Source organism: Panthera pardus, unplaced genomic scaffold (assembly GCF_024362965.1).
Source record: "Panthera pardus isolate Hobbes unplaced genomic scaffold, ASM2436296v1 HiC_scaffold_11, whole genome shotgun sequence".
Lineage (NCBI taxonomy): Eukaryota > Metazoa > Chordata > Mammalia > Carnivora > Felidae > Panthera > Panthera pardus.
The window spans coordinates 74798868-74821344 of record NW_026526666.1 but is presented as its reverse complement, the minus strand read 5'-3'; the positions used below and the strand labels follow the sequence as shown (position 1 = coordinate 74821344).

General features: G+C 38.0%; 1 protein-coding gene across 18 annotated transcripts in view; it reads right to left on the bottom strand.

Moving 5' to 3' along the window:
• SCMH1 (Scm polycomb group protein homolog 1) overlaps positions 1-22477 on the bottom strand; it is a 185876-nt gene that overhangs the window by 115926 nt on the left and 47473 nt on the right. For 10 of the 18 annotated variants that reach the window (XM_019429156.2, XM_019429171.2, XM_019429157.2 and 7 more), the window contains 3 exons: positions 12586-12654; positions 12102-12125; positions 2253-2323 (listed from right to left, as the gene is read on the bottom strand). In XM_019429156.2, the coding sequence (XP_019284701.1) occupies positions 2253-2323; positions 12102-12125; positions 12586-12654 (164 nt within the window). Of the gene's footprint in view, positions 1-2252; positions 2324-3190; positions 3334-12101; positions 12126-12585; positions 12658-21651; positions 21782-22477 lie in introns of those variants that run through there. The other 8 variants (XM_053896734.1, XM_019429159.2, XM_019429162.2 and 5 more) reach the window with 5 other exon arrangements.

The following is a 22477-nucleotide window of genomic DNA, read 5'->3' as shown; positions in this document are numbered from 1 at the left end:
CTATGTCTTCAAGTTTACCGGTCTTTTCTTGTCATTAATCTCATCCAGTATACTTTTCATTTCGCACATAGTAGTTCAATATGAGTCTTTTTTTTTTTATATATATCTTCTATGTCTCTGTTTAACTTTCAAACACATGGAATACAATTAAAATAATTGTTTTAATGTTTTTGTTTGCTATTCTAAGACCTATATAGGTTTTGAGTCTATTTCAATTGGTTGATTATTCTGCTCACGATGATTATGTTTTCCTGCCTCTTCTCATGCTTGGTAATCTTTCACTGGATGTCAGACATTTTGACTTTTAGCTGTTGGCTGCTGGATGTTTTTGCATTCCCTTATTATGCTTTGTTCTTCTTTTAATATACATTTTTATGATTTTTTAGTGACAGCTGTGTTTCTTTTTTTAATTTCTTTTTCTTTTTTTAAATTTATATCCAAGCTAGTTAATATACAGTGTAACAATGGTTTCAGGAACCAAATTTAGTGATTCATCACTTACATGTAACACCCAGTGCTCATCCCAACAAGTGCCCTCCTTAGTGCCCACCACCCATTTAGCCCATCCCCCTACCCAACACCCCTCCAGCAACCCTCAGTTTGTTCTCTGTATTTAAGAGTCTCTTATGGTTTGCCTTTCTCTGTTTTTATCTTATTTTTCCTTCCCTTCCCCTGTATTCACCTATTCTGCTTCTTAAATTCCACATATGAATGAAATCCTATAATATTTATTTTCTGTGACTGACTTATTTTGCTTAGCATAACACATCCTAGTTCCATCCATGTTGTTGCAAATGGCAAGATTTTATTCTTTTTGAATGCCAATAGTCCTTATATATATAACATATGTAACATATATCACATCTTCTTTTGTGCTTTGTTCTTAGATGCACTTAAATTACCTGCAAACAGTTTGGTCATTTTGAGTCTTGCTTTTATGATGTGTTAGGCAGGTCCAGAGAAGTGCTCATTCTAAGGCTAATTACTCCCCACTACTGAGTAAGATCTTCCCAAGTTTTCCACCTTATGCCACATGAATTATGAGATTTTCCAGTCTAACTGGTGGAATCAGGCATTATATCCAGCCCTGTGGGAGTGCTAGATTCCGTTCCTTCTATAGATCTGATGGTTTTTCTCTTGGCTTTGGGTCGTTTCCTCATATGCATACATGGAACAACAACAGCACTTTGCTGAATACTTGAAGAGGGCTCTCTGCAGATCCCTGTGGTTTTCTTTCTGTGCAGCTCTCTCCTCGTAGGCATTCTGTCCTACAAATTCTAGCCACCTTGATTTCCCCTCTTAGCTCCAACCATTAAAATTAGGGATTCTGCTGGGTTCCACCCTAGGCTCCCCTTCTCTGGGCCATGGTCTCAAAACTCTCTTAAGGGAGTAAGCTGGGAAATCATAAGGGGCTCAACTCATTGCTTTTCATCTCTCAGAGATCACTGTGCTTGGCTGCCTGATCTTCAGTAACTTGAAAACTACTGTTTAGTATAATATACTCTGTCCTTTTATTATTATTTCAGGTGAGAGTATGGATTTAGTCCCTATTATTTCAAATGAGCAAAAGTCCTGGATTTATATTTTTATTTAGAGCACAGACAAAATTCAAAGTGAAATGTTGACAATTTGAGGAAATAAACACTGAAGAATAAAGGGAGGAAAGTATACATAATTTCCTGATGTTTATTAGCTCTGTTTAGCAGCAGTACACTTCTTTGCTTACTAGCCTATCATGTGCTGATATAGTCAACATTATCTGTGCATTGCGTGCAACACTTAATCCTATGTGGGAAGCTCTGAATGACCTCTAATAAGGTCCTAACATACTCTCCAATGGAACTCAGTGCCAGCATTCTTATGAAAATGTGGCAGGGGTGCTGTGTATAGAGAAATGAATACTGATCGACTTTCAAGAACTGTCTAAGGGATGTAACTGTTTCCTCTCTGTCTGAATTAAGAACTATTTTAAAAAACAAAAAACAAAAAACAACCAGCTACTGTTCTCAGTAACAAAACATATCCTCAAAGAGGCGAAGAAAGGAAAAGGTGTCACTTGGGATGATGTTGGAAGGAAGGTGTCCTACCAAAATTCATGAGTTTTGAGCCTTGAGCTGTATTCTTCCCATAGAAGTTTACTCTGGGGCCTTCAGGTGAGAAGTCCAAGGGCTCCTACCTCATGTTTTGCTTATCTAAGGATCAGAACAAACCTACTTGCCTCCCACCTACTAAAGATGTTGAGAATCAATTACCTGCTTGAAGCAATGGACAGGCGCTGGGACTGAACATGTTTCTTTTAGGTATTTGTCCCAGGTAAAATGACCTGAAAAGGAAATAGAAATCTCTATCACAGTCAACTTCCTAAAAAGTGCTTTCAGGATGCAATCTACACTAAACATTAGGCCATTTTTTGACTCGTTCTGAGCATAAGAAAAAACGTATTTTTCCCTGTTTGGGCTCAAGAGAGTATTACGGGTAGAAATCTATGTGACCTGAATGGATCATTTTAGATCAATGTTTTAAAATTATGGTCTAAAGATGACCTTACTACGTTTTACATGTTAGTCCCTAAAGTGATCCAAAATGCCAGAGCAACATATACCAGTATCTCACAGAAGTGTCCAGGAAGCTCTTGGAAAACAGAATAGAAGACATAGAAAATGGGTGAGGAGATTCCTTCTGAACAACCTGACTCCTGAAGAGGTACCTTAATGCCACCAAATAATAGCTTTTAACACTCAATATGGTCGGATCCCACCATCGCAGCTCAGAAAGAATGAAGGACAGACATACGGTAAGATGATTTGATGGTAGGTAAAACCAGAATGAGTGAGATCATACTTGAATTCTCACTCTCTCTCACCCACCCCGAACCCACTCCCATTCCAGCTGCACTGCCTGAGGTGCAAAATGACAAAGATCTGGTAATTTACAGAAAAGTAGGTCCTTGGTAGCATTTCTTATGATAGTAACTATGAATGAGTTAGGGGGCCTACAGGATCTTGTAGCCTCTTGAAGTGGCCTTTAGAGCAACACTGTGCTAGAGAAACAGTCTTCAAGGTGACACTGCTAGGGTCAGAGAAAACATTTTAAGGAACAAACTATTAAATATGTATGTTATTAAACCACAGAGATGACTAAGTTCTTTATTAAAGGTTAAATCAATTACCAATCTCCCCCTAATACCCACCTAGAGGTGACCCCATGATGGTGCAGGGAAGGTCCCAGAGACTCTCACAAGCTAAAACACTGTAGCAAACCAGCATTTCTTGAAGTTTCCTCTGCAGTGGAGCAGCACAGGGCCCTTTTGGACCATGCAAAAAGCACTAGATGCTGGGAATAAAAATGATTTACTGAATGATAAAATCTAAATCACTTCAAAGATGATGCCAAGGCTTTATACTCTATTGACTTTATAGTTTCTGTTTTAAAACTTGTCCCTTTCCCACCATCCTTAAGCAAGCCAAATAGATTTGGCCAGAAATCACAGTCTGTTCTGAACCACTCCACGAACTGGCCAATGATTAATTATCTTGAATACAGAGTCCACAGGGTAGATGAGATAGATATTAACCTGGAATCAAGATTTAAGAGCTTATCAGAATAAAGACTCTGCTCTTAGCGGAGATGTCCCTAAAGCAAGGAATGAATACATTTCACCACTATTTGCTGTTAGGAAAAAAAAAGCATTAAAAATTACCATTCCATTCTTACAAATAAAGAATTAAGTCAAATAGCAAGTCTTGGATTTGAGTGAACTGCAACTTTTGCACTCCAGCATCTATAACAGCACTGTCCACTAAAACTTTCTGTAATGACAGAAATGTTTTGTGTCTGTGGTGTCCAATAAGAAAGCCATTAGCCGGGGGCGCCTGGGTGGCTCAGTCGGTTAAGCCTCCGACTTCGGCTCAGGTCATGATCTCACGGTTCGTGAGTTCGAGCCCCGCGTCAGGCTCTGTGCTGACAGCTCAGAGCCTGGAGCCTGTTTCGGATTCTGTGTCTCCCTCTCTCTTTCTCTCTGACCCTCCCCCGTTCATGCTCTGTCTCTCTCTGTCTCAAAAATAAATAAACGTTAAAAAAAAAAGTCGCTAGCCACATGTAACCACGGAACACTTGAAATGCGTGAGAGAAGAATTTAAATTTTAATTAGTTTAATTTAATTAATTTTATTTAAATACAAATTCCTACATGTGGTTAACAGCTACTGTATCAGACAGCACAGATCTAGAGGTTTGCTCAGTCTGGGTAATTGCTTGTAGTAGCTTGCGTTTTGACCACAAGCATCCAAGAGACTTTGTTTTTAAAAATTATGGCAGCATCAGGGGTACCAAAATAACTGGGGCATTAATTACAGTTCTCTATTACACATCAATTATGGTAATCAATGCCTATTACATAGGCAAGCAACCTCACATCTTTCTCCATTTAGAGAACACCCTATTGCCAACTGAATGAAAAGGAATCTCCTCTCTCTCTTTTTTTTTAATGTTTATTTCTGAAGGAGAGAGAGACAGAACTTGAGCAGGGGAGGGGCAGAGAGAGACACACACAGAATCCGAAATGGGCTCCAAGCTCTGAGCTGTCAGCACAAAGCCTGATGCAGGGCTCGAACTCACAGACTATGAAGATCATGACCTGAACCGAAGTCGGATGCTTAACCAGCTAAACCACCCAGGTGCCCCAGGAATGCCTTTTAAAAAAACATTTCAGTTTATTTATTTATTTTTGAGAGACAGAGAGAGTGAAGGGTGAGGGGCAGAGAGAGAGAGAGAGAGAGAGAGAGAGAGAGAGAGAGAGAGAGGGAGAATCTCAAGCAGGCTCCACACTGTCAGCACAGAGCCAGAGGTGGGGCTCAAACTCACAAACCATGAGACCTCTGAAACAAAGAGTCAGACGCTTAACCAACTGAGCCACCCAGGCACCCCTGGAATCTCTTTTTAATTTTTTTTATTATTTATTTATTTATTTATTTATTAAAAATTTTTTTAAATTTTTTTTTTTGAGAGAGACAGAATGTGAGTGGGGGAGGGACAGACAAGGAGGGAGACACAGAATTCGAAGCAGGCTCCAGGTTTTGAGCTATCAGCACAGAGCCTGATGTGGGGCTTGAACTCATGAAGCACGAGATTATGACGTAAGCTGAAGTTAGACACTGAACCGACTGTGCCACCCAGGCGCCCTGGAATCTCTTTTTTAAAAGCAGTCCACCCACTGTGAGGGTTGACTGGATTGAACCATACCTAGATTAATATTTTTCTTAAATTTGACTGCTTAGGCTATCTGAGACTTAGTCTCATAATTTCAGGTAAATTGTGTTAATTTTTATGGACTCAGGAAGAATGTTTGAGCACCTACTGTAATGCCCATAACGGAGCCAAATGTCATATCTACTGTATCTCCAAGCAACTGAAATAACCACACATACAAAAACGGGACAGGCAGCAAGGTATACATCAGGGAGGGGTTGGCAAACTCTCTGTAAAGGACCAGACAGTAAAATGTTATGGTTTGTGGGCCATCCAGTCTCTGTCACAAATACTCAACTCTGCACTGTAGCCTGAAACCCGCCAGAGACAATACGCACATAAATGAACATGGCTGTGTTCCACTAAAACTTTACAGAAATAGGCAGTTGGCTGGATTTGCCCCCAAACAGTAGTTTGCCCTGGCATATAGCACTGATTCCCAAATGTTACTTATCATCAGAATCTCCTAAAGAATTTTTCTCATTTCTTTAAATAGCATTGTGGGCCCCATCCTCAGAGGTTCTCATTCTGCAGGCTTTGAGTATGGTCTGAAAATCTGTATTTTCAAAGGCTCCCTAAGTAATTCTGATTCACATCTGTGTCTAGAAATTATTGGTGGAGTTAAAAGAATATAATATTGAGAGTCAGAAGATGCTGGATAAAGTCTTATTTCTCTAATTATCTTAGATAAGTTACTTAATCCTTCTAAGTATCAGTTTATTCATCTGAAAGACAGAGATAATGTCTATCATGCAAGATTGTACACCCACTCATTCATTCAGTAAATATTTATTAAACTCCTTCCAAGTACAAAAGCACTGTGTTAAATATAAGAGGAACATGATATACATGATTCCTAAATACACGGAGCTTGCAGTTTAGAAATATTAAGTAGAGATATTAAATAAATAATAACACAAATAAACTGGTACAATTATGATAAATGTACGTTAATGAGGTAGTACAGGTTGCCTTGAGGATGCAGAACAGGAAAATCTAATTTGTTACTGGGATCAAGGATTACTGTGAAGATTAACATTATAATGTAATGTTTTATAAATACAATGTTTTATACTTTACAGAATGATTTCAATTCTTTATTCAACTGATGTTTGAGTATTCCTCTATGTGCCAGGCAGTATTCTCAGTGCTGGGATAAGGCAGGAGGTCCCTGCCCTCATGGAATTTACATTCTGGTGCATCATGAGGCACAATTAACACATAACCAAATAAATAAGGTAATGAGTGGTAAGCATTTGAAGGAAACAAAATAATGTGATAGAGGCTGGGAACTATCTTAGATGGCAAAGTTATGAACAGATACTCTATGGAGGAAACACTTGAGCTGAGACTTTACAGTCATCTCATTTATATTACTGAATAATGCTTATGAAAGTATTTTATAAACTCTAATTCATACCACTTTATAATTACACTTATTATTAGAAAATAAAATCCCTGCCCTGAAGAGAGTTACACACTACATAGAAGTAGCTTTAAAAAATTAAAAGTCCCTAATAATGTAAAGCAGAAGAGATCCACGAAGTTGATTGCATGAATCCCTTTCTCTAATACTCATTCATTCAACAAATACTTACTGCACACTGCCATATACCAACCCTAGTTCTAGGCACTGGTGATCTAGAGCAAAGAATGAAATAGCAAAGTCTCTGCTGATATGGAGCTTACTTTCTAAGGGGAAAGAAAAACAATAAACAAACATAAATATATGTCGGATGGTGTAGAGGGCAACAAGAGACACCAGATAATATACAATTCCTGGCCTTTTTCAACTAAAGAAAAAATAAAGCAAAGTAAGAGGGAAAGAGTGCCGAGGGTATGTGTGTGCTATTTCAGGCAGGATGGTCAAGAAAGGCATCTTGATGGGGTGATATAAAAGTTGAGACCTGAAGCTCCCTCCAGCCCCTGCTTGAACACTTGCAACGATGAGACACTTCTTATTCAGTTATTATTCAATAGTACAAACAGATAGACTTTGAACTACATAGTCGGCCAAAGTCTGACTCCTTCTAACTTCTACCCATTGGTCCTGGACATAATATATGAGAGAGATTATATATATCATTAAATGTCAATGATATGTAGCTGCTAATTTGACCCAGCTACATGAGGCACCTCCATTCATGGTGGCTACTATTCTGACAGCACTTCTCTACAAGAACTCTACTTCATTCCACCTGAAGTGTGGAACGCAAATTCCTAAGAGAGATACAGACAATCACAGTCTTTAGATCAGAAATTCGACTCCAAGATTACTGTCTGAAAACTGTTCCATTGTTTATATGTGCCATAATTTATATACATTAACAACAGTATTTGTTAAATACTCTTGGTGGTCACGTAAGTGTTTTCTAATTTTTGATGAGTATCTTTGTGCACATATCTTTTAACACTTTTAAGATGATCACTTTAGGGCAAATTCCTAAGAGTGGGATGAATGGACAAAGAACAGGCATACTTTATATTTTGATATCATATAATTCCCACCAACAGTGCATGAGAATATGTTTCTTACGTCCTTGCTAAAACTGCTTTAACAATCTCTATACTTTTGTTAAATCTTACAAGTGAAAAAGCAAAAGACTATTATACTTTTATATGCAATTCTTTGATGACTAATAAAGTTGAAGATATTTTTAGGCTTATTAGTCCATTTGTATTTTATTTTTGTCATTTTTCACTGAGGTATTCTTTTGTTTTCTCAGATTCTAAGAGTTCTATGTAGATTAAGGATGTTAGTCCTTTCCCTGTCATATATGTTGTAGACATTTGTCTCAGTCTGCTAGGATTTGCTCTTAAATTCCTCTATCTTGTCTTTTATGACTTCCTGGCTTTCATGTCATGCTTTCTTCAGCATTACAAGAGATATTAACCCATGTGTTCTTCTAGTATTTCTCAGGTTTAATTATTTTTTTACATTTAAATGATCTATTTCGAATTTATTCTGTGAGACAAATAAGGCAAAAATAAAGCTTTCCTTCTCACCTTTTATTCAATAAATGTGCTCACCACCATTTTTGAATAAATCACCTTCTCCCCGCTGATTGGAAATGTCACTGTGATCACATGTTAATTTCTTATATACATTTAGACCTATCTCTGGACTCTGCCTTCTGCTCCCCTCATCAGTCAGTCTATTCCAAGACGAGGAGCATTTTGTTTCATGTAATTTCAAAACCAATTTAACCAATTTTAATTTTTCATAAGGCATACCCTCAACCATGTTTTCTTGGCACTTTCAAATGATTAATAAGTTGTGGCATATCCAGTGCTAATAAAACCCTGTTATCAGAAAATGTACAAAGCTTAAGTTTATGAGATACACAGTGGCTCATTCTCAAAATATTGTCCATGGGCCTTTCAGATCAGTAGCTTGATATTTTTTAATGAATCATCTAAAGATAAAACACCAAGTCAAAAAAAAAAAAAAAAAGGATTTCTGACTCTTCCAATTTCTCAGAACAAATCCCACCATTTCCCAGCTCCTATAACATCCTGTTCATACCTTTATTTTCATAGCTTCACATCATATCATCATCATTATTTATGCAAGCTATTTACAGACAGCGGGTATCTTTCTTACTATTATTTTTAATCTTCACCGTTTACCACAGTGCCTGAAACTGAACTCAGGCTCCACAGAAGTGTAGTGAACGAAAAGTGAGGGGTGAAAAGAAGAAGGGAGTGAGCACCAGTGCTTCTCTTTTCTGCACCAATACAATCACACCGGTGGTCTTCAAATTTAGTTCTGGGAGTTATACGTTGAGATAGAACAAACCAAAGTCTAAATGGTGGCCTAAGTGGCAAGGGGACACAAAACCATGTCACCTGAGGAGTGGCTGAAGGAACACTGACACTCAGCTTGAAGAAGAAAGCCAAGTCTTAGAGCCAATTTGCCATCCATCCACCAATCCAACAAGTATTTATCGTGTGTATCAAAGCATTGTGCCAGGTCCCGGAGATACAACCGTGATCAAATACTGTTCTTGCCCTCATGGAGCTTTAGTAAGGCCAGAGGCTAGACAGCCAACTACATAAAGTGTGGTAAGTGCTATGCTTGGCTACGGAGGCTGCTATAGGAGGGCTTGCGGAAGGATTCCCAGGGGAAGTAACCTCTACACTTCTAAGTTAAGGTGTAAAAGGATAAGCAGGAAGTCAGTCAAGAAGAGAGAAAATTCTTTGTTTTTAGAATCTTTTGTTTCAGACTGAAAGAAAAACATGTATAAAGGTCCGGAAGTAAGAAAAACCACTTCTAAAAATGGAATATTTTGGTATGGCTACTGGGTAGAGTTAAACACAAACAAAAGGTAGTTTAGAAAGGAGGTTTTAGGTAAAAGCAGTGTGCAGGTATCAGAGAGCCTCCTCAACCACATTAATGAGAAAAAGAAGCACTAAAGGCTCTGGGGCAGGAGTCATTCTGTGTGTAGTGTGGAGGATGGACTGGAGGAGTGCAGGGCTGGAGGCAGGAAGACTAGTTAGGAAGCTGTTCTAATAATCTATATGAGATCATAGTGCTTCAACTAGGACGGTTAAGAGTGGCAGTGAGCAGGCAGTCCCTATAGCTGCTTTCTAATAACTGGAAGCTGGTCAGTGAAAAACTGGCTGAATTATTCCATATTGCCCTAAAAGTTCAAAGTATGACTGATAGAATTAACAAAGAAACAGATTTTGGCCCAATAAATAAAACTGTCTGACCATGGAGTGAGTTCCTGAGGTGGCTGTTAAGTCCCCAGCAACGTTGAAAAGTTCAAGACAAGGCATTTTATAAGACATTCAAAACGTCAAATTTTGAAATGCTGGGCCAAGTTAGATTATTTTAAAGCCTCTTCCAAACTCAGATTCTAAAAATCTACTGAATCTCATTTCTTTAAAAAAATTTTTTTTTTTGTTTATTCATTTACAGAGAGAGACACAGAGAGCAAGCAGGGGAGGGGCAGAGAGAGAGGGAGACAGAATCCGAAGCAGACTCCAGGCTTTGAGCTGTCAGCACAGATCCCAACACGGGGCTCGAACCCAGGCACCGTGAGATCATGACCTGAGCTGAAGTTGGAAGTTGGACACTTAACCAACTGAGCCACCCAGGCACCCCCTGAATTTCACTTCAATTTGATATTTGGGGCTGCTCTCTATGCTTGATGGGCAAAATGAAATATGCAGGATTAACTCATCAGAGGCTGTGCCTGGCTATGCTGGTGCTATGTTATCATAGCCTTTACTCCTCACGCAGGAAAAATATACTTCCAAAATTTAACATCACTTCTTGTACATACTTTGTGTTAAACTGAGTATCCACTTTTTCCAATTCCCTATCAACAAAACGGACTGTTCACAACATACCTTAACTTGTTACTGAACTATATGTAATTGTTATCATTCATATTAGCAACAAAACCAAAACCAGCAACAGCTCTCACAGAGTATCTTCTGTCTGCCTACACCATGTTCAATATCTCCCAAATTCTTCATAACCTGAAAAGTAGGTTTTATTCCCATTTTAAAGATGAGGAAATAGACTCGAAAGATTAAGTAACTTTCCCAAAATCACTAAATTTGTGAGTGGGCAACAGAAATTTGAACCAAGGCCTGTCTGATTCATACGTCCATGATTTTTCTATCATACGCTAGTGCCTTAGAAAGCTTGAGGTAAGTTTTAAGTCATTAAAAAGTGACTATCATTTATTGTTTATTAAGTGCTAGGCCCTTTACCTCCATCATTTCAATTCCTTCACTTCTTCAGCTCACATCCAGAGAACACTCCACTCCAAAGAATGTTCCAAGATTTGACTTAAAATAATGTCTGAGGATGGTCCCGCAACAGAATGAAAATAACAATCCTCAAAAGTTGAAAAGTATTTGAGAGGTTTTAAGATGTTTTCACATCCATTAGCTCTTGTAATCTTCTTAACAACCTTGTGAAGTAGGCAGAATGGGATAATTATCCCCATTTTCCAAGCCAGAAAACTGAGGATCAGCATCACAAAGTTTCTAAGCCCGGCTGGCTTTCAAAGAACCCAGGAGCTCTGACTCCTAGTCTAGCATTCTACTCTTCTACGTTACCTTCTTTGTCAGTGGGCAGTAAAAGTAATGTTTTGGGAAGAAAAGGCAAGAGGGAGCAAAAAGACAGTGATAATAACAGAGGTGAACACATGAAGTCACAGAACATAATATATAAAAACATTTGAACAAAAACTGATAAAGCCATTAGGATATCAATATTTGTGTAACATATAGAAAGATTTTAAAGAACTAAGAAGTTAAGACTGACGTTTATGTAGAAACCCTGAAGGCTGATTAAGAAATATTAACATTAGCATTATTTCTCAAATCCTAGTCCTGAGGTACATACACTCTGTAGGGATGAAAACCGAATGCAGTTAGTTAGCAGTCTGACTCTTGTTATTTGAATCGTTAATATTTCAGATTGCATTTAAAGATTTTACAAAATCTTTAGGTTTAATTTCAGTTTGCTACATCTCATGAATAATTTCTTTTGGGGAAATCCCACCAAATTCTGACCGATGGAGAGTGGGGGTTTGTTTTTGTTCTGGATTCACTGAATTAAGAGTAGCTTCCAGTTTGGATCAGCCCCTGTTCCTCCTTGTACTCTGTGTAATCAACCCCCCCTCCCCACCCTGTTGGCTTGGTCTGCACCTCCCGATAAGGATGGCTGGGCCGGACAGCTGACAGGACTGGCTATACAGGCTGCTGAGGCAGACGAGCACAGGACACACGGGGCCATGGGACAGACAACACGGCATTCTGTCCCTAGTCACACTCTAATCTCTGGTTCGGTTATTACCTATATTTAACAGAAATACAAGAAAGAAATCTTACCTAGTTCCAGGATGTCAGTAGCTTCTATTAAAGAAAAAAATGTTACAGCGTAAGTCATCAGGACAAACATACCAAAATGAAAGAAAGGTGAAGTTCTGGGGTAAAACGAAGGCTTGAGAGTTTGTGTAACCCAAACCTCTCCTTTTAGAAGGTACTGAGTGTGTTACTAGTAGTTGTGGGATATACCACCTAATTCTGCCTCACTCTCAAGCCTAAACTCTTAAACACTGGAGATGCGGACAGGCCAACCGGGCTTGAAGCTGTGAGGCTACTTCAAGATTATCTGTACTCAGAGTGAAAGTCTCCTGACTTCCAGTTCAAAACAAAACATACCGCTTCTAACAGATACCTCTACAAACTAAAATATTTGCTTGTGCGTCCATCAGTGAGTTCTTTATACCTCAGACCTCTCAGAACAAAGGTTTTATGAGAAGAGATGTTAAATTAAATTTTTCCACGCTAAACAGAGGGGTTTTTTTCTTACCTTGATATTGGGATGCAGACTCGGAAAGGTGACCATACTTGTGTTTCCTAACATCATTCCAGTCTATCACTGCAGGAGGAGAGAAAACAGTCATATGAAAAGAAAATGCAAGATTCAATACTTCTCTAATTTAACAGCAGGCATCAATAGTTTTTGATAAAGTAATACACTTCTGAGATTGTATTCTAAGGAAACAACCCAAGCTACAGAAAAACGGTTTTATCTAAAAAGCTTTAGTATTGTTTATAATAACAAAAAGGGAGGGAGGATACGTAAATGCTCAGAACAGAAGACTGATTAAGATACTACAATACATTTATTTATCAGTTGATAACGGATTTTGCAGCTTTAAATTTTTACAAAGGCTACACAACAAAATAGGAAACTGTTTAAGGTTATGATGTCTGGTAAAATATCAGAGCAAAAATTATATTCATGGAATAATCGAAATTATGTAAAAAACTGAAAACAAAGAACGCCCTTGCTCTGGGCTGAATTGTGTGTCCCCCCTGCCCATTCTAATGTGACTGTATTTGGAGATAGGGTCTATAAAGAAGTAACTACATTAAAATGAGGTCATTAGGGTGAGCCCTAATCCAACGAGACTGGTGTCCTTATTATAAGAGGAAATTTGGACACATACGGGGACAGAGGAAAGAGTATGTGAAGACAGAGATGGGCATCTAAAAGCCAAGGAGAGAGGCCTCAGATCTTGATCTCTGACTTCCAGCCTCCAGAATCATGAGAAAATAAGTTTCTTTTTTCTAAAGTTTATTTATTTATTTTCAGAGAGAGAGAGAGAGAGAGAGAGAGCGCGCGCGCGCGAGCGAGCGCAAGTGGGGGAGGGGCAGAGAGCAAGGGAGAGACAGAATCCCAAGCAGGCTCCGCACCATCTGCACAGAGCCCAATGCAGGGCTTGAGCTCATGAACCATGAGATCATGACCTGAGCTGAGATCGGAGTTGGACACTTAACCAACTGAGCCACCCAGGTGCCCCGAGAAAATAAATTTCTGTTTAAATCACCAGGTCTGTATGTAATCCTTGCAGCCCTAGCAAACTAATACAACCCTAAAAAGTTATCACTAGAAAAAAGAAAAAAAAAAATAAGACGCAAACACAGCAAATATAAACATCTGGTTATCTTTAGGTAGTGTCCTATTCCCCCTACCCCGATTTTCTAATCTCATGTATTTTCAATTTTTTTCATAAAGATAAGTTACTTACATAATGGAAATACATTTTCCTTGTTTGAAAATTTAGATTAAATCTACTGACTCTACCACTTTCTCACCATCAATTACCCATCATGTTTTTACTTCTCTTCTTACCCAGCTCAGATTCCAGGGTCTCTCATTTAAATCACTCGCTGGCAAACACTCTTAACTCCCTCCTACCTCTTTTTTGCCCAATTTGCCTAATAAAGCCTCAGTCTTAACTCTGGTTAAAGCCACTTATCCACCTATACCATGCCTACCCCAACAGCTCACAAGTGCTGAAGAAAACCAAATGCAAGCTTACTGGTCTCACTTTAAACTCATGACCATAATTTTCAAACGCTATTTAACGTGGTCTAGAAATCATACTGCGTTTCCCTACTGTGTTTGCTTTTCCACCTTCCAAAAATTTTTTTCATTTATTTTTCTTTCTCCTCATACTCCAAATATCCTCTCCCTCTCCCTCACTCTTAGGTATGATGTCAATTTAGGGTTCATTGAGAAAACAGAAATAAGGGACAGGAACCTTCTATATGCCACTCAGGAAGGTACAGACTCCATCATGTTTAGTGGTACATCTCCCATCCACAGTATAGTAGCACGTGCTCAGTTAGTGTTTGGTGAATGAATGAATCTACTCATTCATCATTCTTTCTGACTGCTCTTCTATTGCTGTGGATGAAGTGTCTGTTTTTATCAAAAGGCAACTCTCCAGTTTTGCTCCACATCCCATTTCCTCTCATCCTCTCAAGGACTTTGCAAGTATTTCCTTTCTAATAGGCCATTTGCATCCGCATCCTTACTGCCCCATAATCTCCTATCAAACATCAACACACAAAACAAATACCCCCTCTCCAACCCTCTCTTAATCCCATGTATATCCCTCTTGCCTTCTATTTCTCAGGAAAATGTATTTTAAGAGTTATCTATAGCCATTGCCTCCTCACTTCTTCACAATTATCTCCTCATTCAAACAGGGTTCTTCTGTCTACTATTCCACTGAGATCACCCCCAAATTCATATTTCTAGCATTGGCCTCCTCTTGGAATTCCACACTTACATATAATCTCTACATAGTTATCAAATCAGACATTTGAAACTTAACGTGGCTAAAACAGAATGCCACCTCTTGTCAACCTGTTCCTCTTTTTTTTTTTTAAGTTTTGATTTAAATTCCAGTTAGTTGACACATAGTGTAATATTAGTTTCAGGTGTACAATATAGTGATTCAACAGTTCCATCCATCACCCAGTGCTCATCGCACAAATGCACTCCTTAATCCCAATGGCTATTTAGTTCATCCCCCCACCTCCCCTCTGGTAACCATCAGTCTGTTGTCTGTAGTTCATAGTCTGTTTCTTGGTTTGCCTCTCTCTCTTTTTGTCCCCCCTTTGCTCATTTGTTTTGTTTCTTAAATTCCACATATGAATGAAATCATATGTGATGGAGATGCCATTTACTGGTTTGGGGAAGGCAATCTGTCCTCTTCTTGTCTTTCCCAAACCAGTAAATGGCATCTCCATCACCGAGCTGTTCAAGTCAAAAATCCCTGAAGTTATCCTTGATGCTTCTATTTCCTTTACACTCACATCCACTCAGTAAGTTCTGCTGGACCATGTCCCCAACTCATCCACCACTCATCCCACTGCTCACGCTCTACTTCCAGTCACTGTCCTTCTTACCTGGGCCATTAGGATAGCCTGCTGACTGGAAGCCCTGCTTCCCCTCTTGCCCTACTCCAACTTACTCACCATACAGAGGTCAGAGTGAGCATTTGAAAACACAAAAAAGATCATATCATTCATCTGCTTAAGGATAAATGGCTTCCCACTGAATTAAGGATGCCTTGCACAGATATGCAGGATTCAGCTGCTGCCATGTCTCTGATCTTGTCCCATATGATACCCCCCTCCAACTTTTTTAAAGTAAACTTATTTATTTTGAGGGAGGGAAGGCAGGAGAGAGAGAGCAAGAGAGCACATTAGCAGGGGAGGGGCAAAGAGAGAGGGAAGCAGAGAATCCCAGGCAGGCTCCATGCTCAGCGCAGAGCCCTACCTGAGGCTCCATCCTATGAGCCATGAGATCATGACCTGAGCCGAAATCAAGAGTTGGACCCTTAACTGACTGAGCCACCCAGGCGCCCCATGACTTTTCTCTTTTCCATTACACTCCAGTCACACTGGCCAGTGTCCCACCCCAAGTGTTTGCCTTCTCTCCTGGTTGGACGTCCCATCTTTCCAGTACCTGCCATGTTTGTTCTCTAAATCATGAATAAAGATTATAAACCTGATTAGGCTAAAAAACTGCTGACAAGAGACAAAAGATTAGGGTATCATAATTGAATCTGTGTTTGAAATTGTTCACAATTATTTTTAACTTATTTTTTATAATTAGAAATAATATATTCTCAAAAATTAAATATACAGTACATATTCCATTTATGTACAAGTTTTCAATATCGTATCACTTAAGTAAAGATGAGCTACCAGCATACACAAAATGGATTCAGGAAGCTACAATAAATTGAAACCAGGCTGTAAGATCACTAATAAAACTAACAAAACAATTCAAAATCAACCAATACAAGTTAGGGGAAAAATACTCTAATACAGAGAAAAAAACAAAAGCCAGACCCAATGATGAAGTAAAATGAACAAAATAATTAACAAATTTGGCTGGGCAGAAAGGCATCGAAATAAGGTTCCACAACAATGGAAAAGGAGCTTCTGAGAAGAAATATTTGAAACTCCTGGCACAAACAAGCGGAACTGGGAAAGCAGTGCCCAAAAAAGAAAAGGAGACAGCAACCACATTCATTACAAATTGCTTAAATTTTATTTTAAGCATCACCATAAATTACCCAGTGGATAAGGTCACCATCCCTGTATCAATTCTTTTTTTTTTTTTTAAGTATTTATTTATTTACTTTTGAGAGAGACAAAGACAGAGCATGAGTGGGGGAAGGGCGGAGAGAGAGGGAGACACAGAATCCGAAGCAGGCTCCAGGCTCCCAGCTGTCAGCACAGAGCCCAACGCAGGGCTCGAACTCTTGAACCACGAGATCATGACTTGAGCCGAACACAGATAAATGCTCAACCGACTGAGCCACCCAGGCGCCCCACATCCCTGTATCAATTCTTAAATGAACAGAATGTAGCCTGATAGAATTCCACATGTAAAAACAGAAACTGGTTACCTGTAATTTTTCAAAGTATTCTCAGATTAATGGCCATGTTTCAAAATATATTATGATATGTAACTACTATATTTAAATAGACGGTTTTATTTTATTCTCTCTCCTCAGGCTGCATATTTCTTCTCCCATAGTCCTTCTCCCAGTTAGTAATAAATCAGAAACCTGGAGTCCTCTTTAACTGTCTCTCTCTTATCCTCCAAATCTAACCAGTTATCAAAAATCTGTCCATTCTACCTTCAAAATGACTGTCTCCTCTGCTCTTATTCTGTGTTTAAGATTTCATTCTCTCTCACCTTGACCAACAGAAACAGCTACTTCATTCCTGTGTGTGACCTCACTCCTTTCCAATCCACACGTTAGCATTCAGTTTCTAAAATACTTATATTTATGTATCTTAATTCTAAGATTAGACAAAACATCTCACTATCTTTTAAGTCTTCAAAGGTCAAAACCTAAACTGTCTCCATAATAAACATGCCATATGTGTCTGGACTTTCCCTCCCTTCTCTATTTGGGAGATTCCTATTTATTCACCATGGTCCAGGATTAATGTTACTTTCTAATATCTTTCTGGCAGCATCCCTAAGCACAGCACTATTTCCACCTCCTACTTCTATGCCTGTTCCAGGTGTTAGAGGTAAATACTGCTAACCCAGTCATTATTCCTGGGGCTTAACACACAGCAAACACTAAGAAAAAGAAAAAAAAGAAAAGAAAAGAGAAGAGAAGAGAAGAGAAGAGAAGAGAAGAGAAGAGAAGAGAAAAGAAAAGAAAAGAAAAGAAAAGAAGAGAAGAGAAGAGAAGAGAAAAGAAAAGAAAAAAGAAAAAGTTTGCTCAACCGACTGAGCCACCCAGGCAGCCCCACGAATATTTAAATGCAAGCTTTCATCAAAACAATTTTGACACATATACAGAATCCACTATAGTTAGATTATCTATCAATTATTCATGTTAAATAAGAAATAATTAAAAACAGATCTTCTAATAGTGTAGATAAAAGTCATTTATATATTGATTTTGGAGTTTTCTTCCACTACAGATGTATTCTTTGAATACCTAGGCTAATATTAAAAATGTACTTGCTACCATTTACCGAGTACACTTTCCGTTTCAATGTTGCAAGATGAGAAAAGTTCCGGAGATGGATGGTGGAAATGGTTGCACAGCAATGTGAATGTATTCAGTGTCACTAAACTGTATACTTAAAAATGGTTAAAGTGGTAAATTTTAAGTTATATATCTTTTATCACAATTTTTAAAATTCAATTAATTAAAAACATGAACTTGCATTTTGGGATGTCAGAAGGCTCAGAAGTTGCCATACTGATTTCATTTCAGATTCAACTAACACCTATCATTACCATATACCAAGCCCAGGGCCAGGCAGTTTTATTATATATCATCTTGGGTATTACCAATATGTATCTATAGGTGAAGAGTAAGAATCTGGGACTCAGAAAGTTTAACAGTGCCATGGAGTAGAAGGGCTGGTTAGGCAACAGCAATGAAAAATATGCAGTAATAATAGTTCACAAATGAAAAACCAAGCTGAATTAATGTCCTGAATCCTATTTATATAGATGTATTTATTCAGTAAACATTTATAATCTGTCAGGTACTATTTATTATACTATTTATTATACTAATAATAATTATTATTATTTATTATATTATATATAATATATATAATATATAATATATATAATATATAATATATTATAATAATTTATTATACTAATTATTATACTATTTATAATTTGTCAGGTACTACTCTGGGCACTGAAGATACGTCATTGGACAAAACAGAGAAAAACTGCTTCTCATGAAGTTTACATTCTATTCCAAAGGTTTCACAAAATGTGATCTTTTGACAGGAGGCATTTGAAATAGCATTCATTGCAGGGGAGCAGATGTCAGAATGAGACATCTTCTTGGCAATGAGAACTATCCTGCAGAGGATGGGTTATTCATTTCCTGAATAAGCAGAAAGCCTGGATGACCACCTATCACCAAAGATGCTGAAACTTTTCCAAGCTGAGAAGGAATTTATGGGTTGGAAAAGGGATTAATTACATAAACTTCTAAGATCTTATTCAACCCTGGAGTTCTATTTCAATAAGCAACAAACACTATTATGGGGGCTGAGACAGAAACGTGTCCATAACTTGTGTGCACACATAACGTGTGTGTGTGTGTGTGTGTGTGTGCGCACGTATATATCCTGACTATGAACTATTTACCAGTATAAATTATGTCTCATTCTTCTTTATATCTCATGTGTCTAAGTCCATGAAACAAATGAGTGAGTACAATGTCACAGGCTTAAAACACAGTGGATTGCTCCCTATTAAATCTTGCTCAATTTGACATTTAAATTCCATTTCCAACTTGCTATTTTCAAAATAACCCTCTAAAGCCTTTTTTATTTCCAGATTGAAATGATATTAATCTAGTCTTTAAACAAAAATTCTTTGACTACACACAGGTTCCAGCTTTGTGCTAGGTAATGGGGGATTCAAAAAATAACAAGGTACTCTCCCTTTAGTCTAAAAGAGGGAGAAAGATACAGAAGTAAATGTGATAAAGTATTATAGATGCTGCATTAAAAGTAAATGGGGGCTCAGAGAAGGGAGGAGACAGTTTTGTCTGGGGAGAAATTAAGACTTTAATGGAAAAGGAATTGAGTCTTGGGGATGGAGTAATAAGAAAAGTATATCACAGGGGGGGAATAATATAAAGAGAGAAATGATGCCATAAACCACTATGTTAGACCTGCTCTAGTATGGTAGCCACCTGAATTCTGGCAAGTGTGACTAAGAAAGTGAACATTTAATTTTGTTTTAACTTTTTTATTAATATAAATTCATAACTGAAATTCAGTACAGTTATGGGGAAAACTTTTAAAGTATATTTGGAACAAAGCTGGATATGAGAATCTACTTTTTCAGTTGAAAATTGTTGAAATCTAAATACAAATCAATCACTTCTGACAAAACTTAGTGTCTGAATTGAGATGTGCTATAACTGTAAAACATATACCAGATTCTGAAGACTGAGTATGAAAAAAGGAATGCAGAATAGCTCCGTATGTATTTTTATATTGGTTACATGTCAAAACAGTGTCGGAGATATACTCAGTTAAATAAAACGTATTATTAAAATTAAATCCCCCTATTTCTTCCTTACCTTTTTCAGTGTGGTTACTAGAAAAGTTACAATTCTGTGTGTGACTTGCATTGTATTTCTATTGGACGGTGCCATGTTGGGCAACTTGTAGTTCAATGTGGCTGGGGCAGAAGGTATGTTAGGGGGTATGACAAGAAAAGTAAGAAGTGGTCAACGTCAATGCCTATCTATTTTACTATAATGGAGAAAGCAGAATAAGAAAGAAGAACCCAGTGGGCAGAGAAGTAGAGGTGAGGGGCAGAGGAGAGAATATACTAATTGTCTATGGGATGGGACCTTGGCTCTGGAGGCTCATTACACTCTTGCTTCTCACATGGCTTAGTTGTTCAACCTCCCTAGTAATTAAGAGAATCCAAACAATTTCACATGTAGAGACGGAAGAAAAGGCTTTAGAGAAACTAAACTTGACATGACTTTAGTGTCAAGTGGAAGAGCAAGCTCAACTTCATCTCAGACAAATCATCCCACCTCAGGAAATCCCAAACAAAGGATGAAAAAAGGATAAGACATAATACACTAGAAAACTATGCTTAACATAGAGATTTTACCTTTAAAGATTCCTGATAAGATTCTCAGTTTCTACAAAGCTAAAACTTCATTTAGAATCTAAACTCTGAAATTTATGAGATGTTTTTCTATTCAAGTCAACTAATATTATTAAAAATATCACTACTGTGGCACCTGGATGGCTCAGTTGATTGAGCATCTAACTGTTGGTTTTGGCTCAGGTCCTGATCTCACAGTTTGTGACTTTGAGCCCCACATTGGGCTCTGCACTGACAGCGCGGAGCCTGCTTGGGATCCTCTCTCTTCCTCTCTCTCGCACTCGTTTTCTCTCTCTCCCTCTCAAAAATAAATAAATAGACTTAAAAATCACTATTAAAAATGGCAAGAACACATACCCTCTAGAAATGGCTCTAAGTTTCAATAAGACATTTAAATAATACTTATTTTTTTATCTGAGAGAGAGAGTGCATGAGCGAGAAAGAGGGGAAGAGGGTGAGAGAAAGAGAGAAAGAGAATCTTAAGCAGGCTCCATGCTCAGAGTGGAGCCTGACACGGGGCTCAAGGGATCATGACCTGAGCCTAAATCAGGAGTCAGACACTCAACCAACTGAGCCACCCAGGTGCCCCAACATTTAAATAATATTTAAATGCTAAACAAAGTGTCTAGCATGGTGCCTAACATAGAGAAAAAATTCATTAAATAATAAGTTTTTCTTTCTTTTCTTAATAATAATCTATAGTGTGGTTGAACTGTTACAGAAATATCTTCAAGTATTTAAAAAGCAAAACTTCCAATTCCTTCCACAACCTAAAAAATTGATGAAAAAATGGCAAAAAAGACATTATGGCTAAAAGAAATGGATAATGAATGACATAGTTAGTAATGAGGAGTTCCTTAAAGTCAGTCTTTGCTAAAGATCTTAATCCCTCATGCCTCCAGAATAGGGTAAAAAGATACTTACCACTAGGCTGCATAGTCAATGGACTTAAAACTGTTCAAGGAGTTAAGAAGTTTGGGATTTATCCCTGGATCCACCAATACCTTACTCTGACCTCTGACAAGTCAGTTTCTCTGTATGTTAATTTCTCCATCTGTAGAATGGGGGTGGGAGGAAGGAGGACACTTATTACCCCTTAAACCATGAGACGTAAGTATTACCAAATTAACTACATTACTTAAAAAGTAGGACATTTAGATATACCTTTTTTTGCTTATTAAAATAACTCAGCATTGGATAGTACCTTATAGCAAGTACCACAGGTTTAATTTAACTAAGCCTCAATATTCACAGAAATAAAGAATACAGATATTTGCTATATTTGGTCCCAAGCAAATACTACATATAAATATAATTTCCAACTAACCAGGTTAAGCCAAAAACTAAAAGATACTAAAACTCCATTAACATGGTACTATGGACTGAATGTGTTCCCTCCAAATTCATATGTTAAAGTCCTAATCCCCAATGTGGCTGTATTTGGAGACAGGACTCTCAAGGAGGTAACTAAGGTTAAATGAGATCATAAGGGTAGGGCCCTAATTTGAAAGGATTGGTGTCCTTATAAGACAAGGACAAGACACCAGATATAGCTCTCTCCCTCTCCCTCAACCTCACCCTCTCTGTCTCCACAAACACATACACAGAAAAAGTCTAGGTGAGGACATGGCCAAAAAAGTGCCTGTCTGTAAGCTGAGGAGATGCCTGACCAGAAACAAACCCTGCTAGCATCCTGATCTTGGACTTCCAGACTCAGACTGCGAGAAAATAAATGTCTACTGTTTAACTC